Below are 17,724 nucleotides of genomic sequence, written 5' to 3'. Positions count from 1 at the left end.
CTACAGAAACAAAGACATCTCCATGCATTTGGCATCCACAGCATCGCTGCTAACAGCCAGTCTGCCTGGGGAAAGGGAGGTTTTTGCACACTTTGCACAGGGTTTGAGTGATTTCCTGGTGCCCAGTGCTTGCTGGGGCACAGAGGATCCTCCTGCCCTAGCTGGCCACAGTGCCAATGACAGAACCAGCCTTTGCACCCTTGCTTTTGCAGCCAGGAGCTGCCATCACTGTGCTTTGCGCCTGCCTGTGTTTTGCCAACAGCGTTTAGTAAACAGCCCCCTGTGTGATGCACAAGAGAGATCCAAATCGGCCTTAAGAAAAGCAAACCAGTCCAAAGTTATCTGTGCAAGCCGAGTCTGCAAATGCACAAAGAATTCCTGCACCTTCTGCAAAACAGCGTCTGCCCTCCTCCTCCTCACCGGAGATAATTGCTCCGTCTACCAGCAAGCTGCTCCTGGCAGCCTGGGCCAGGACGTGGTGTCCCAGGGACCGGCTGCTTTCCCTGGGCCATTAATGCCATCGCAGCCACCCAGACATTCGCTTGCTGCTGTCTCGGAGGTGGGATTCACTTTGAGAGGGGAGTGGGATGAAATGGTCGCTGTGGCTGGAGGCTGCGGGAGGGTTTGCAAAACAACAGCGCTTATTAAGAGACCTCAGATGTGAGGGCCTGATTTTCCCTAAAGGGCTTTTGCAGGCAAGATTTCCTGGAGGAAAAAAAAAAAAAAAAAGAAAAAAATAATTGGAGTAAAAAATTAAATTAATTGGAGTAGTAAGCCAGGGGGTGCACACAGGGCTGAGCATCAGCTAAGCGCAGCACATGGCATGCCCTGGACAATAGCTGCTTGTCTTCATTTTTTTAGTTCAGGTAGGAGAGAGCAATGGTTTGGCTCAGTGGGGCCAGAATTAGCCCGACTGTGCCTGGGGTCAGATCTGCGGTGAGTCGAGCCCAGGGACCTGACTCACGCAGTCACTAGCAGATCGTTTAGGGGTTTTATTTCTTTATTAGTGATTAATGGCAGCTTTTTGTTTCTAATGGAAGGAAATAGGGAGGAAATGGTTTCTTGCCGTCATTTGTCAGGGGTTTGTTTAAATGGGTGCTCGCATTTGCTGGAAATAGGTCAGGGTTGTGTATTTTCATGGACGAGAAGCTGGTTGGGCTGGGCTGTGTGTCAGATGTTTGGCTGGTGAAACCCTCGCAGGTTTTCCTGTGCGGGGCCATTCCCCTCACCTTCCCTGGCCCCTCAGCCCCGCGCCAGGGACACCCGTGTCCCACTGCCCATGGACACGGAGAGATGTTTGCCGTTCCTCCAATGGTTATTCCCAGGATGCATAATTAGGTGGAAATTAATGTTCTTGGCATCTCTGCCATGGGCAGCGTGGGGTGTGCAAGGAGGGTGCGTTGCCTCTGGGAGGTGTATGCCCCCCTGGATGGTTTTGGAGCTAAGAGCCTTTGGACACAGGGCTTTTAAAAGAGAAATCCCAGTTTGGAGTGGAGTGATGGTGTTGTGCACAACTCCCCCTGCAAAACAGGGACTGGAAAGAGTCTGGTTCAGGCTCCAAAAGCCCCAGATCTCCCATGGATCCTGTGCAGGTGCTTTGGATGTGTAAGGATGGAGCACCAGGAGCATAAGGCTGTTTAAATAGCCCTGATGTGTCTGGATTTGGATGACATGAAGGAAATGCATTGTTTTTTGGAGCAGAATAGTCAAATTTTGTTGCTGTAGGTGCACTTGCCTGTGAGTGGAGGTGAGAGCCCATGGCTGAGCCTGCACAGACACCCCAGGGCCAGCTCCTGCTGTGCAAAGGACACCGGGCTGAGGGACAGGTGACAGCAAGGCCACTGTCCCGTATCCTTACCAGGGCAGCAGCAGCAGAGCTGAGACAGCATCACCACAGCTGCAGTGTTTGCCTGGTGCCGTATCCTGAGCACCAGCCACATGTGGGGAGACATGGGGGGCTTAAGGGGACCTCATCCCTTATTGCCACCATGACGTTGTGGTCAAACTGATGCTGAGGAAGTGTTTCAGGCATAAATAGGGATTCCTGGTGTTTTATAAATACTGACTTCTGGTCATTTTGTGCGTTGATGTTGAGATGTTTCTGCGAGTTCAGAGCTCACGGCTGGGGCTGAGCAAGCTCAGGGCACGGGGTCAGTTGGGGTGGCTCTTGTCACCACCCCAAAAGCCACAGCAGACCTGTGCTTTGGTGTCCTTGAGGCCCACGGGAGGCAAAATTGTTATGGATAACTGAGAACTGAGCCATTTTAAAAAGGCATTTGTGCACTGGAAGGACTCAGCCTTTGGAAAAGTTACTCATCTTCCTTTTTATCTGAAATAACACCTTTCCTCGTGTCCGTTCTGCCCCAGCATCACCACGCTCTCTCAGCCTGGCCAGGCAGCCGGAGCCCGAAAATCCTAGCAACAATGACATTGTTTGCTATATTTGCATCACTTCAGGCTGAGCAGAACCGATGACACACCATGGAGCTGGCAGTGGAGCTGGTATTGATGCCATCTGCAGAGAGCCGCCTCCTCACCGTCTTAAGATTAAATTTACTTAACTATTTGGTTTGTGCTTCTCTGGGGCTGCTGTGCAGGGTGCTCGTGGTGGGCACCACAGTGCCCAGGGCGAGGCCAGGGTGGCCCCAAACTGGGGGATGCTCTTTGCATCTTGCACTGAACACAGATGCAGAGACATCACATCTCGTCCCCTTCCTTGGCACACGTTGTGCGCACAGACTCCTTCCAGACATCACGTCCTTCCCATGAGCGGTTTCCAGCAGCAAATGTTCTTGTGAATTTTTTTTCATTTCTTTTTATCACAGGCTGCTTCTGATGTGGGAGACGAGGGCTCAGCTCTGCCCCGTCTTCAGAGAGATGCTGGCTGGGCGGCTTGCAAACCGTCTTAGTCTCTATGCACCTTTGGATACTTATGTTTCAAAAGTAAATGAGACTCCTTGTTTTTTATTTAAAGTGCACTTGGGGACTCGTAGTCTTGTGTGATCAGGTTGACTGAGAAGACGCTTCTGGCCTCATAGGGAAGCTTGAAAATAGGCAAGTGTCATTTCACAGCTGGGAAAGCAGAAAGGAAACATCATGGCCTTTGCTTTCACATTTTGGGGGGCATTTTGTCGTTGCGATCCAGAGGTCTTCAGATGCCTCTGGAGAGCAGTGCAGTGTGGCCAGTGCCAAGCAAACATCTTCCTGCTGCATCAAACGTCCCCAAGGGAAATCCACCCGTGGTGCAAAAACCTCCGCCGTGCCCGTAGGGTTTCTCCCAGCCCGGCCTTGTGCTGCCCCTGAGTAACGTGGAGGGTGGTCGAGGTCGGGTTCCCGGCGATGCCTCGGAGATGCGGGAACTTCCCACACAGCCGATGTTTGGGAGATGAAGGAAGCCAAGTCCTACAGCTGCATCCCACCCGCAACAGGAGATGTCCTGTGCAGTCCTTCCTGCAGAGCCACGACTTTGGGCGTTAGAGCAATGAATTTAAAGAAAGAAAAAAATAAACGCTGGATTCTAAATGCAGCAATTCTGGGTTTTGCATTTGGAGAGCGCTCACTGCATGCTTACAGCTTGAAACCTGGAGTGTAAAAGTAATGTGAAAGCCAAGATTGGTGTGAGAGACTCCCAGGAGAACAGGCACCATGCAGCACACCACGGCTTGCACAAAACCACTCATGCCCTGCACAGGGGACCCAGCACAGCCCCAAAACACCGTCAGGGCTGCAGGGTGCGCATGGTGATCCCACAGCACCAGGCACGGCATGGGGGGAGATGTATAAAGTAGCAAAAGTGGGGAAACGTGACAGCGCATCCCTTTGCCCGCCCGGCCTTGGAGGGAGCACGGGAGCAGAAACAGGACAGCAAAATTAGAGGTGGGGAATGTAAATGGAATGGTGATGGGATGAGGATAGGTCTGTCTCCGTTTAATCGCGGGGGTTGTGGTCAGTAGCAACGTTGCCATCAGCAAAAGGTGAACATTGAAATCGCTGACAGCCTCTCACTGCCCTGAAGGAGAGATGAGCCAGTCAAGGGTTTATTTCCCTACCTGTTCTGGGCTACATTTGCTTCATAAATAATGAAGACTTAGTAAAAACACTAAAAATAATAATAGAAAACACTAAAAATAATAATTGAAAACACTAAAAATAATACTAAAAATACTAAAAATTATCAAAGTAAACCCAAAACATCCTGGCCCAATGGTCCCATGAGCAGACAGGTCTGCAGCCCCAAAGGAGCCCGTTTTCCTTTAACGTTATTTTTCCAGTTCCTTGGTGTGAGACCGATGCTTTTCACATTGTTGACTCGCTTTTACTTTTTGCAGATTTGCAGAGGACTAAAAGAAGCGGCTTTGGGAGATGACTTATCCCATGGATCTCATCTTTTTCCCTTGAGCTGTGGGTTTTATTTTCTTCCATGTGATGCATCCTGCTGAGCACTGAGCCCAGACCAGGGCTGATGGGGAGCGTCTCCCATGGCCATCGCCGAAACCAGAGCCCGTCCCACAGCAGCAGCGCTCTAGATGGGTGGCATTTGAAGTATCATTGGGTTTGGCTTTCCCAACCCACGGGTCCTGCTGGCAGCTGCCTTTGCCTCATGTACCTGGGCTCAGCATCCTCAGCCCTCTCCATCACTCTGGGGCACCACAAGGACCTCACAGTTTGGGGTTCAGCAGCATCCTGGGGTGATGGGGAGTGTTTCCTTGGTGGCGGGTGCTTTTGCGTGAGAGAGTGCCGCCAGCTCTGTTTTAATTGGCAGTAGTTGATGAGCCCCGCGAGCACTGGACTTGATTATCGCTACCGGCGTTTACGAGAGGGTACATTTTCCACTCTCGCGGTGAGGGCAGGAGCCAGGAGAAGCCTCCGCGGCTGTGCCAGGGCTGAGTCACCCGGGTTCGGAGGAAAGGAGTGTGTGTAGGGGGGGAATTAAACAGTCAATCATGCTTTCAGCAAGCCTGAAATCATGTGTGATATTTTTGTTTTCAGATTCCCGGCTTCGATTTTTGTGGCAAGGTTGTTCCCGACATCCCGACCGCAGTGACGCCACGCCGAGGGCAGACTCCGCCGCGCCGGTGCCGGAGAGCAAAGCTCTGGCTCCATCCCACTACCATCCTAGAGCCCCCAGGGCCTGCGGGGGCATTTTGGCAGCTAATTTTCTTTGCAGCCCCTTGATCACCAGGTGAGCAAGAGCGGGAGTGCGAAGCAAGCCGTGCCTTCATAAAAATCTATATATAAAATATAAAAGCAAGCAGAACTGGGCCATGGTTTGAGGAGCTGAGATGTGATGTTTCCCATTGGCAAAGCCACAATGGGCTTGGGATTTGCAGAAAAGCTGTGGGATAGCAGAAGCAATGCCCACGGTGGTGGCCCTGGCTGGGGACCCAGGCAGGACCTGCACAAACACGGCTAAGACGTGGCTTGTAGGTTCTCCCGACCTCCCCAGGGTCATCCCAGCTGGGCTCTGGGTGCTGAAACAGCACCAGGGCCATTGGTCACGACTTCACTGTGCGTCTCAGGAACGTGTTTGCCCCCAAACCCTTGATCCTTGGAGCCATGTAAAGAGGAGAATTTCACAGGGTTGGCTTTTTTGTGCTGTTTTCTTAATTTTTGCCTCCTTAGCCCCCATTTTCTGGGCACAGGTACAGCCCGAACCCACTCAGTCCAAGCCCAGTGAGAAGATAAGAACAACTGAAACAACTTGATTTGGAGGGATGCTCAGGCATGATGTCTGAGCCAGGAAACCATCACCAATTCCTCAAAAAAAAAAAACACAGGCAAAAAATGGTGGGGAAAAAGCTTTACATCTTCCACAAAGGCCTTCGACATGAGCAGCCATCAGCGTTTCTGGGCTCAACGTCCAAATTGAAACGAACTGAGCAATCCCACGTGTTCTTCCTTTGTGGAGCCAAAAGCTGTTCCTGTCATGCTATAGATTTGCTCTCTGATTAACATAGAATCTGTTTCTTTTTTTCAGGGAAGAGAATCAGAGAAACCGACAGCAGCGTGTTAAGTATTTGGCAAACAATTCCTTTTATGTTGCGTGTAGGTAGCGCTTGATATATTTGCGAGCTATATATAGCTAAATACATATATATCTCACTCCACATAATGTTTCAATTTTTTTTGCAGACTATCTGCAAAACACAGTCACGGTCAGGAGCTGGAGCTTCTACACCAGCAACTGACAACCAGTTCTCTAAAGATTTTTTGATGCAAAACGTTTTTGTGTTTTCCAGGGAAAGACAAAGGGATTCGGTCCCGTCTTGCCCATCTTGTGGTGCGCGTGTTTTGGGGTATCAATGCGCTCAGATTAACAAGGTGTCCTGGAGCTCTAGGTGTATGTTGGCATTTAATGGCAAATTTTCAGATGTTTGAGAAGTTTTCTTGGTGTGGGCATGAAATTGGGGTGGTGGTGGCTTGGCTTCTCCTTTCCAGACAAAAACCAAAGTAAAAATTTTGGGAAAGGGAGCTTCAACAAATGAAAGCTTTCACTTTTGTTGTTTTGGATTCCTCCCCTTCTTAGATAGAGCTAAACATGTGTCACTTTAAAGGAGAAATAAATCCCTTTTTATTTATTGCTCAGGAAGTGTTGGAACAAGACCCTGAGCCATTTGGAAAAAAGAATGTTACTGCTTTTTATTTTTCCCTTGTTCCTTCCAGCTTGACCCCCAACCAGTGAAAAAAGTATTAGTGGAGTCACTGCCATATTTTCCTGGTTTGCAGAGAAATTCGCAGACTAAACGTCCATCCCAACACTGTACAGAAATGTGCTGAGTTACTTCTTTTATTTTCCCTCGTGGGCTTCCCTGCCTCGAAGTGGAGGGTTTGTGAAGGTTTCTCTGGTTTTCCTTTGTTCAGCGCTCACGAAAGAGAAAGAGGAAGGAAACCCGCCATCGTTCGGCCTGATACTCAGTTAAAAATAGCCGGGCTGGCTGGGCCGGGGTTCCCATCCTCACTAAAGGTCACTTCCTCAAGCCCTTCTGCTGAAAATATGTCACCAAATGTCCCATTTTGGCACATTTCTGATGGTTTAAAAGCAGCGGAGAGCTCGGAGGAAGGAGAGATGCTCACTGCCCTGCAGAGCTTGGCTCCGGGCTCTGCATGGGTTTTATTTTCCATCCCATGGAGCCACATCCAGGGTCCCCTCCTTGGGGCTGGGTTGTGACACCCACACTTTGATTTCCCAGCTGAACAGCTGAATCTGGCACATCCTGGTTCCCTTTGCCAGGGGGAGGGCATCCCGCTGGCTGGTGTTCAAGCCCTGAACCTCCAGTTTTTGGGGCTTTTTCCCCCATTATTTTTTCTACTTTTTTCCCCCATTTTTATTTCCCCCTGTGCAGCTGGGCTGTTCCCTGCGGTCAGGACAGTCCCAGGGCTCAGCAGCATGGCCTCGGGAGCTGGCACAGGGCAAGGGACCAGCTTCAATCCCGCCTTCAGCATCACCCAACACGGGCAGCCCATCGCCCAGGAAACTGCGGGAAGGACTCGGTGCAGACACGAAATCCCCGGTTTCCCCATTTCCCACCATCCAGACCTGGGAACCAGCCTTAAAAAGAAATTGCACTGTGAAAAAAAATAAACACAGTTCCATCAAACCATCCTGCACAGCATGTCGGGTGTCGATGCCCCTGTTTCTTCTGGAAAGGCTGCTTGACGCTGGCACGGGCACCCTCCTCCTGTGCCCACAGAGCCCTCCATGGGGCCCGGATGCAGGAGGGATGAGGACATCCCTTTGGGCAGCACCATGGCTACTTTGCATCCCTCTGGCTGGAGGGGCCACCTCCCGTGGGTGTTTTTGACTTTGAAGCCACCATGATGTGTTTGTCCACTACTGAGGGTGATCTGTGCTTGAAGGCACTGTGATATTGAGCGATTCCTGCTTGGTAGGAGAGAGGAAAGGTGCTGTAGATGTGAAAAAAATGAGGTGAAACCCCCTCCGATGCTGGTTCAGCGCCAGCCCTTACCCTCAGTGAACATCTCATCTCCATGGAGAGCCGGAATCGTTCGTTCTGCCTAGTTAAAACCAGACATTTTTCCATTTTTGGCTTGTGCATTTGCTGGAGGGAAGTGTGGAGGGGAATTTTGTCCATAGCGAGAGTGCTGAACTAACCACCTCAAACATCAGCCCAGCCCCAGGTATGTGCAGGGCTCTTGGCTCGCTGGGCGCTGCCTTGGAGCCTCCGGTTGTGTTATTTGCTTTCGCTGTTTCCTGAACTCCAGCAAAACCCCTGGGAATGACAAGCCACAAAGGCAGGGTTTTTTTTTTTTTCCAGGAGATATTTTGCATCAGGGAAAAACCCATCTGAGCGTCAGAGTGACTGTCACCGTGTTCCCCCTTTGATGGATATAAATGTATTTTCCTACCTTTGAAAGGGATTGGAATACAGTCTTTTAAAAAAATTGCTCAATATAGGTCTGGATTCATAAACAGACAATTCTAAGTGTTGCTGCTGGCTGCAGGGAGTTCAGAACCGCTGTGGGATCCTCGCTCAAATCCTGCCCAGCAGAGCTTGGGCGATCATTCCAGAAATGCCCCAGTGCGGGTATTAGACTCAGGAAAGCCCCATTTTAGCTTAATTACAGACATAGCCATGGAGAGAAAGGAAACCTCAATGTGAATGCTTTATAGCTGCCACTGCCAATACTGCCTGACAGTGGGAATCCTGTTCCTCGTAGCCGTTTGTGGTAGGAGCAGAGCTGGAAAAGAGGGCAATAACCCCGTGCATCGCCTCCCAACAGAACAGCCTTGTCCGTACGGACTGTTCCTCGTTGTTTTTGCCCGGATGTAACCTCCTGTTTGCCTCGAAATCCTGTGCTGGCCAGGTGTTTCCAGCATCTCAGGCTCTCTGGAGCCCCAACCCTGAGCACCAATTGGTGTTTCAGCGCTCTCTGGATACAGCCCTCAGGGAACAGGATTGACCTGCAGCTGCTGGGAGTCCTGGCTGGGGGATTAAAAGTAAACCCCTAAGCCTGGCTCCAAAAGGTCGGCTGGTGTGTAACATTTAGAAGAGGCTCAAACTGTTATTTCAAGGAGTATTATTTTTTTTTCTCCATAGGAAAAGCAAATATCAAACCGCCATGGAAAAAAACAAAAAAGCCATTCCTGACTCTCCCTGTGGATGGGAATTCGCTGCACGTGAACTGTGGGGATGTGGTGGGAGAAAGCCTTGGCAGGGGATAGCAAATTGCAGTGGCACTGTCATCTTGAATTAATTAATGCCACTGTGTGTGACAGCCCCAGAGCCAGGGGATGGTGCTGGAGCAGTTCGTGGGGCAGCTGCACATAACCCCAAGTTGTTTTGTGAAGGTGAGAGCTGTTGACAGAAGAGATTTGCACCTCCTTGTGTAGCATTAGCTTCTCTGTTTGCGGCAGTTAAGGCTGAATTTGTTCTTTTTTAGGCTCACAGCTCCTTTCCTGGGAGCAACCCATGGGGGAATACAAGTGTGCAGCTGCAGGTAAGCTCAGGGGTTGCAGTGGGATCCGGAAAATAGTGTTAAATGCACATGCTGAGGGCTGGCTCCTGCACCCATCACCCACCCGTAACTGTCTTCTGAACAAAGACGAACTTGACCTGAGCCAGGAGTCCCGATGTGGACCCTGAACCACATTTCTGCAGAAACAAAGAGGGTGAAAGACAGTCAGCTGAAAACTCTGTACATTTTCTCCTATCTGCAAGCCACGGTTGCCACTGAGAGTCCGTAAACCCACTATTAGCCTGTGCTTAGGCTCATCGAGCGTCTGTTGTCCATCGCATGCCGGAGCCCAGGGGCTGGTTCCCAGCACACAAGCTGCTCTCTCAGCCTTTCCAGCAAACATAATTTTTTCCCCATCTCCGAGGAACAAAGTGGAGACAAAAGATTAATCTTCCATGGATTGTAAAATCCTTGGGGCGAGGAGCGTGGCGTCGGTTCAGCGCTGCTGGCAGCTGTTCCACCGACTGTGACGGGCTCTGGAGCGGCTCCGGCCGTCCCGTTCCCCTCGCCCCCGGCCCGGGAGCACAGCAGTGCAAATCCACAGCTTTCGGGAGGATTATTCCAAATTTCCTTTTGTAGAAACAAGAACAAAATCAAAACCGGCTGTCAACTCCCATGCCTTGAACAGCATTCGGTCAGGAGCTGGGCGCTCCTGCACCACAGCCTAAAAAAACCTCCTCAGAAACCTGGAAGGTGTTAAACTCACCACTTTCTTCTTTTTATCACCCTCTTAAGATTGTCTACCTCCAAAAATAATTACTGTGGGGAAGGCCAAGATAAATAAGGAGGTTTGCTTTTCTTTTCAAGGCTGACGTACTGCAGAAGGGAATCCCCCAACCTGAGGGCTACCAGGGATGGAGCCCCACTCCCCCAGGCCTAGCTTGCTCCAGTGGCCAAAGGCTCTTCACTTACAATACTGAGGGTGTCTCCACTCCAGACCATTTTCCCCTCACCCATCATTGTTGGACTGACTACTGCTCCACGTCACTAATAGTTTTCATGGATTACTTAATTATAGGTGGGGTCGATGGTGCTGCCCATTATTAGGGCTGCCAGATGTTCCCTGTGTAACTCTGTTCTCAGTCGCTCCCAACTTTGTCAAACTTCAACTTTTGGAGCTGGGACATGGTCTTCGCGCTTTCTTCCAGTACAAGGATGAGCATCATCTGATGAAACTGGGAGGAGCAGGAACAAGTGGAGTAGTGTTGGAGCGATAAAGGACTCAGCAAACAATTCGATTCAATGTGAATCATGCTAAAGCCATTTATTACAGAAACCAGCCTCCTTGTATATGCAACTATATTCTAATCACACATCCACGCTCCAAGCATGGATTCGCTAAATGAGTATCATGGGCTGTCCATGCACTGGAGTCTCACTGATGATACGTCCGATGATTCACGCCACGCCAGGACCCCGCTGATTGAGGAACGCCCCTCTTTCTCACAGCAGATTCTGTTCTCAGCTTCTCGAAGCGGCCTTGAGGTTCCTTTGAGCCTGACTAATTCAGCAACAAATCTTTATCTATCAAAATCCCCCCACAGAGTAGGTCTTCATGTGGTGGCAAGCAGAGCCCTGGGGTGCCCAGCCTGTGAGGATGCTGTGGGCAGGAGGTGGCATGTCCCCAAGGGTGCAGAGACAGGGGCTTGGAGGAGAGATCATTGGGGGTTACTGAATAAAATGGTCAAATGCTGGAAGGGTCCTGGTGGAAAACACTGTAGGTGCCTGCCTGCGACTTGCTGGACTCGTGGGGAGTGGTCACCACTGGGCTGGAGGGACCCACTGAGGTTGTGGAATACGATAAAGAGGTCAGGAGATGCTGGAGAAAGAAATTAGTGTCTCCTGGTTGCACACACGTGGCCACACAGCACAGCCTCGGTGTGTCTTGCCTCTGTTCTTCATCTGCATCATGAGCGTTGAATCAGACCCTCATGGTCCCGGGTGCAGATGAAGGCAGCCAGGCAGGCTGTGGGGTTGGGGCTTCCCCAGATCACACCCAGGAGCACAGGAAGAACCATCTTTCAAAAACCTTTGCTCTAGGGGCAGCACACGTGCCCTGGAGCAGGGTGACAAGGACCAAGCTGGACTGCAGGCTGGGTGACACAGGAATCCAGTCCGACCCGCAGCTAACGTGTCTGCTTTGAGGGCAGTTCCTGAGTTTTGAGGATGATCTATCGCGTTCATTCCTCTGTACACCTTGTCAAAAGCATGTTATATGTTAATAATGCCAGATGGCATTAGTTCTCCCCAGGGACCTGGTGGAACTGCTCATCCCCATGACCTGGAGAGCCCTGGGGCAGCACCCAGCTAAACAACACTATTGCCTAGGGGGCTCAGCAGCAGAAATGTCACTTTTCCCCCTAAACTGGTGACGAGTGGCAGATGAATACAGCAGCAGAGGTTGAAGCGAGGCCAGCCTGCAGGGCTGGGAGCTGTGCTTCCTGCAGCAGGGCCCGCAGCATCGCTCGGGGGGTGCAGCTCAGGAAGAGCACCCCCCTGCCTCCCGCACTGTCAGCTGCGGTGAATTGAAACAAATGAGTTTAACAAAGTAAAAACAAATGAACCTCCGTTTCCTTCAGGACCTCCGCTCCAGTGGGAGCTGCAAAACATTTTCTATAAATGAATCTACACAGAAATAAATAAGCTGGAGCTCCTCCCTGAGATGTCTACTGCCACTTCCTCACCCTCGCCGCCGTCTCTGCGTTCTGCTTTGGGTACGTTTCCGCTGAAGTTGGGTTCTTCTTGCCTCTGGGCCTGTTCCTGCTCCCTGTGGCTGGAGAGCGGCACGGATTGCTATCAGCTTCTTGCAGTGCACTGGGAAAACTGGAAGTACCTGAAAAGTCAGAAGTTGGTGTTCCTGTGGGGACAGTCCCCAGGAGCAGGTTTTGGCCAGGTCACAGAAATACTGCTCGTGTGAAGAGCTTGGTTAGGTACACTGTGGAATAGTCCTGCAGAAGGGGGGGAAGGGTCGTTTACACCCACGGATTTTCAGGGCAATCCTCCTATTCCAGGTCAGGGTAACTCCTCATGTTGCTGTTGCTGGTCTCTGCTGCATGGGGCATCTGCGACAAACAGTCATTTTGCTGCTAGAAACAGTCATTTAAGTAGTCCATTGTGAGCAAGTGTTGCAAAATAGTGATGTAAAGCACTTGCATTGTGTAACCAGGTGCTGGACCTTTCTGAGCCAAGAAAGAAGGGGACAGGGGACCTGGTTGAATAGGGTGACAAAGAGGGGTCAAGGCCCGCCCCACTGTGCTGAATTTCTGCAAAAGCATGAGAGCTCCAGAATGAGCCCATTCACTCTAACAGGGATGCTCTGCCTTCTGTCCTGGGGATGAAGAGCACTAAGCAGTGGGAAGTATGATGCCCCAGGATGTCTAGGACATGCACAATGACACTGATGCCCATGTTTTACCATGCATGAGGCCTCTTTGTTCCTTCCTGTGTCTCCCTGCTGCGACATTTGACATTTCATGTTTCAAAAGACAAAGGCAGCGCAGCACAGCTGCCTCTCTCAAGCTGCATCGATGGGGACAGTGTCGGTGGCGGTTTTACCAAGTGTCAGGCAGCGATTCCTGCTTCCAGGGCTCCCGCTGCCATCAGCCACTGCCCCTGATCTGTCAGAGGTGCATGGACAGGACCTGGTCTGCAGCTTTGGGGCTGGATGGATGGGTGATGGGGGAAGCACACAGGCCCTGCTTTGCCTGGGCAGGGGCTGAGAGACCCCTTCCCTTATCTCCCAGCACCTCAACGAGCACCCAGCACCCCGGGATGCCTCACTTTGACGGGAGGGTTTCCCTGGCCGCCAGCATCACTTCCGAGAAGTTTGTCAGTAATTTAAAAACAAAAAAGTAAATTATAAAGGCGAGGGGACAGGTGTGGAGGGGTCATGTCGGGCTGCAACGTGGTGGCAGCCGGAGCCCGGGGGTTGACCGTGCTCCTTTCCCCCCCTCCTCGGTGCGGTCCCCGGGGCTGCCCTGCGGGGGGCGGCGCTGGGCGCGTTGTCCCCGGGGGAGGCGGGGATCGGCGGGGCGGGGCGGCGGCAGGAGGCGGGTTCGGCGGCGGGAGCCCCTTCCCGCGGCGGGCGGAGAGGTGCCGAGGCAGCGCCGTGCGAGCGGCGGCCCGTGTGCCCTCTGTGCTCCCCCCACCGAGCATCCCCCATCCCCTCCCCGGCCCGGGTCGCCGCCGGGGCATGGAGGCGGCGCACAGCCTCCCGGTGCTCGACGTCCTCCGCCGCTTCGGTGTCACCGAGAGCTGCGGGCTCAGCCCGGAGCAGGTCCGCCGCAACCGGGAGAAGTACGGTCCCAATGGTTAGTGCGGCGGGACGAGACCGGGGGGGGGAACGGGAGAGGCCGGGGAACCCGCCGATGGTGGGGACAGGGATGGGGCAGCCCGGATGGGGCACCGGACCCTTCATCGGGACCCTCCCCGCCGGGACCGGGAGGGTCGGGGTGCTGCCCTGGGGTCACCCGGAGCATCCCGCCCCCGCCCCGGGGCTGCGGAGAAGCCGTTGGGACTTGCCGCGGGACACCTGTTGATTAGGGGAGTATTTGCCGGCTTTGATTAAGGGGTAGTTACTGGGGGTACGGGTGGGAAGCGCTGGCAATTAGCGTGGGTATTAATGCCTCTGGCGGAGTGTCTGAAAGGGGGAAGCGAGGTGGATATGTCGCCAGGAAAGAGAGGGGGAAGTTACCCCATTACATGTGGGTGAAAGAGGCAAGCCCCAAAATGGGAGCGAGGGGTGTTGTGACAGGGGGACCCCGTTTCCGTCTGGGCCGTGGGTGTTGCTGCGGAAAGGGAAGGGGTGGCAGGGGGAGATAGGGTGAGGAGATGTTCTCCGGCTTTGCTGCCCGACCTGGGGAAGCCTCCTTGAGCAGCTGGGGATCCTCTTGGCTTTGATAAAGGGGAATTTTAAACTCGTGTTTTCTAAGCGCTGAGTGTGCATGGGAGGGACTTGCTGAGGTGTCTGAACCTACCCAGGTAAATAGTGATTTTGATTGTTCAGGCTGTGGCTTAGGTAGGTCATTGACTCTGCATACGGAAACAAGAGGGTTTTAGAGTGAGTTTGCTCCAGTGCTTTGGAGCAGCAAGTCCTTTCTTGAAGTTGTGCAAAGGACATTAAGTGTGCAAACTCTCTCCTGCTTTGGAGCTTGTTGCATCTGCTTTTCACTTGAACCTCATGGTTGAGGCTAAGGAAAAGCCTGAGTAGATGCTGGCAGCATTGCTGTCTGCATCTCTGTGCACTGGGAGGGCTGTGTTAGGGGGATCAGAGGGATGTCCCTCCTCCGGACAAGCCCTGCAAGCATCAGTCTGGTGTGCTGGGCTGTGCTCGGGGTCCCTCATCCTGCTGGTGCCCCCTGTACTGGGCAGCTTGTGCTCTGTTCAGAGTCAGTGTGGTCAGGGCTGGATCAGGAGCTCTTGCCGTGGAGCACTCTGCACAAGGTGTGAGAAGTGGAGCATCACACCTGTCCTGGGCTGACCTGATTTTGGAGGAGGGCAGCTGGAGACCTGTATTGTTAGCTGGGAGGGGAGTGATGCCTTTGCATTGGTGGCTGAGTACAAAATGCATCCTTAACAAACAGATAATTGGTGTGATTTCAGGATATAATTGCTCCAAACACCTATGCACTATCCCTCAGCCTCCCAGGAACGTGGGGATGATGGGTGGTCTGTGCTGTGCAGCGGCGTGTCACCTACAGGCATCGCCGTCACAGGGATCACGGTGGCTTCGTCCTCCTGTTTGCCCAAGTGAATCATCGCCGCTGAGTCAGGCACGTTGGCTGCTCGGTGGCACCGGCTCTCTGCCTTGAAAAAAGGATCTCGAACACATGACGTAGGTGCAAAGCAAAGGGTTAGCTGTGGCAATTAGTGTGTCTTATTTATTTTTTGCTTCTTCCTTCCCTCTCTTGCAAGCGATGGCTCTGTGCTCACGGTTCTCTGCAGTTTTGCTTCCCACGCAGTCCGGAGTTGGGTTTCTTGCAGGCTGCTGATTTGCAGGAGCTTCTGACTTTGGGATGTCCCACAGCTTTCATCTCCAAAGCAGATCTCTGCATCTCCTGTACAACACAGCTCAGAGCGATGTGCACAGGCATCAGGAGCTGTAGTGTGGGCAGTACAACCATCAGTGAAAATGTGGTCAAAGACTTTTAAGAATTCTGAATTTTTGTGCAGTATTTATATTTTTCTCATGGCACGGATGAGTGACGAACAGATCAGTACAATTTAGAATCGTGCAGAATGGGACTCTGTGTGGTTTGTTTGGTTTAAAACCTCGGTGTGAAGCACATAGCCTTTTTCCCAGCATGGCGAGAACTTGCAGGTTGTGTGGTGGCAGCAGGAGCCGACCTCCCCGACTGCGCTGGGGCACCCTTGGGTGCACATTTGGGAGAGCTGATGCAGAGGAGGATGCTGCAGGGAGCAGCGTGCGATGGCGAGCTGGGCTAGCACCAGAGCACCGGTCTTGACAATGGCCTGTATTAAATTGCATTTTAATTTAGGCTTAAATTAAACTCGGGCAGCGGAAGTACAGGGCTGTTCGGTGACTTGCTTGAGCTCGTGCAGAAGGAGGAAGAAAATTCAAATCTTGCATGGCTTGAAATGCAGAGCAGACCCTCAGCTCCAGCCTGCTTCATTTTTGCACCCTCCTGTCTCACATTCATTCATTTCTTTCTCTACCTGAAATCAAACTGCCGGTGTGGTTGTGAATCACAATTTAAAATACATCATCTTTCTTAAAAACTGCCTCTCAATGTACTTCAGAGAGCTGCTGTCTGCTTTTTTTATTGTGTTGATGCATTTAAAAAATATGAGCTGCAACGAGCTCCAGTGTTAAGTGAGAAGCAGTAGCCATTGGCATGTTTTACGTTAAAAAAATAGTTGTTTGTTTGTTTGTTTTGAGGGGATATTGTTTTGGAGCCTAAAATTGCTTTTTCAGTTCCAGCGCTCACATTTTCATTTGCAGGAGGAAACAGAGAGTAGTACTGATTATTTAATATCTCTAGTTCGTGGCTTAGCAGCCAGGCAGTGAGATACAGATTACTGGACTGGAAGAAGATATTTCTCCATTAGGAAGAGCTCGTGTTCTAGTTTCAGATCTGTCATCGGCGCTGTCAGCATGGCCAGTTCGTTTGCCAGGGAAACTGGAGAAGCTGCAGAACGTTTAGGTCTCACCATGACGATTCTTAAAAGGCTCCTGAATCTCCAAAGTTAATTTTCACTAATAAATTCTTTGGATGCTCCGTGGGTGGGTGGGTGCTTCCCTGTACCTCCTCCCACCCACCAGCACCAAGCTCCACAGGTTACTTTTAGACCAAAACACTTAAAAAGTACAAGACCAAAAAAAAGTGCATCTCTCATTTTATGATAGACTGAGCAGGAGGATGCAGGGGCACAAACATTTTTCTTTCTAAATTTTAAACCGGGGCACAATCTACCCTGAAATTATTTCAGTTTTGCCAAGGAACGACAGATGTAAACGGGAGTTGCCCTGTGGACAGTCAAGTGATTTTTCTGTTTTAAATATAGCTCTGATTTCCATCTTCTAAATGGATTTCCATGTGTAAATGAGCATACATTTCAGGCAGGATATTGCCGGCGTTAATGCATATGCATAATTTTATTTGCTTCATCGCTAACCTAAATGGACTGTGAATGTCAGCGGAGTCAAGTGCTCGGCTCTTTGCGGCATAGGGGTGTTTATCTCTTCTTGCATTTCATCTCTTGTGACTCTGAAGCAAAGAACTTGCTCCTGTCTGTGGCTGGAAATGCCACTGGGCAGAATGGGACCCGTCACCCTCCTCGGTGTCTCACCCATCCCCTCCTTGACCCTCCCTACCCCTGGGGCTGACCCCAACATGGTACCCAATGCTCTTCCAAACCTCCCGATGCTCTTCCCAGCCTCTGCTTTGCTGGAAGCAGCAGTGAAAAACACTCATATATTATTTATTTCCATCCTTTTCCCAGCCTATATGCAGGGCTGTGTGTGCGCGGATGTACGTCTGTCAGCACAAGCGTGCGGATGTACGTCTGTCGGCACACGCGTGTGCACACACCCCTGCGCGTACTCTAATTGTGCTGCGTTATTTAGTGTCAGAGTAGCTGCCGGTGGTTGCTAACCAGCCAAGGTTACGCTCCGACTCTCTCTTGACAATAAAAAAAAAGAAATAAAATTTGTATTTCATGGTGAAATATTTGAGCTGCCGGTGAGGAGAGGAAAAGCAGCGTTTTCTGACTCATCTAACTCTGCTC

The 17,724-nt window shown here is 51.4% G+C and overlaps 1 protein-coding gene across 4 annotated transcripts in view; it reads left to right on the top strand.

Moving 5' to 3' along the window:
• The first annotated feature begins 13,514 nt into the window (after positions 1–13,514).
• ATP2A3 (ATPase sarcoplasmic/endoplasmic reticulum Ca2+ transporting 3) overlaps positions 13,515–17,724 on the top strand; it is a 48,468-nt gene continuing 44,258 nt past the window's right edge. For all 4 annotated transcript variants that reach the window (XM_065037147.1, XM_065037149.1, XM_065037146.1 and 1 more), the window contains exon 1: positions 13,515–13,787. In XM_065037147.1, coding sequence (XP_064893219.1) covers positions 13,670–13,787 — 118 coding nt within the window. In that variant the 5' untranslated portion in view covers positions 13,515–13,669. The remainder of the gene's footprint in view (positions 13,788–17,724) is intronic.

This window comes from Columba livia, chromosome 20 (genome assembly GCF_036013475.1).
Source record: "Columba livia isolate bColLiv1 breed racing homer chromosome 20, bColLiv1.pat.W.v2, whole genome shotgun sequence".
Taxonomy (NCBI): domain Eukaryota; kingdom Metazoa; phylum Chordata; class Aves; order Columbiformes; family Columbidae; genus Columba; species Columba livia.
The sequence above is the reverse complement of the archived record's forward strand: the minus strand, read 5'-3'. Positions and strand labels throughout refer to the sequence as shown.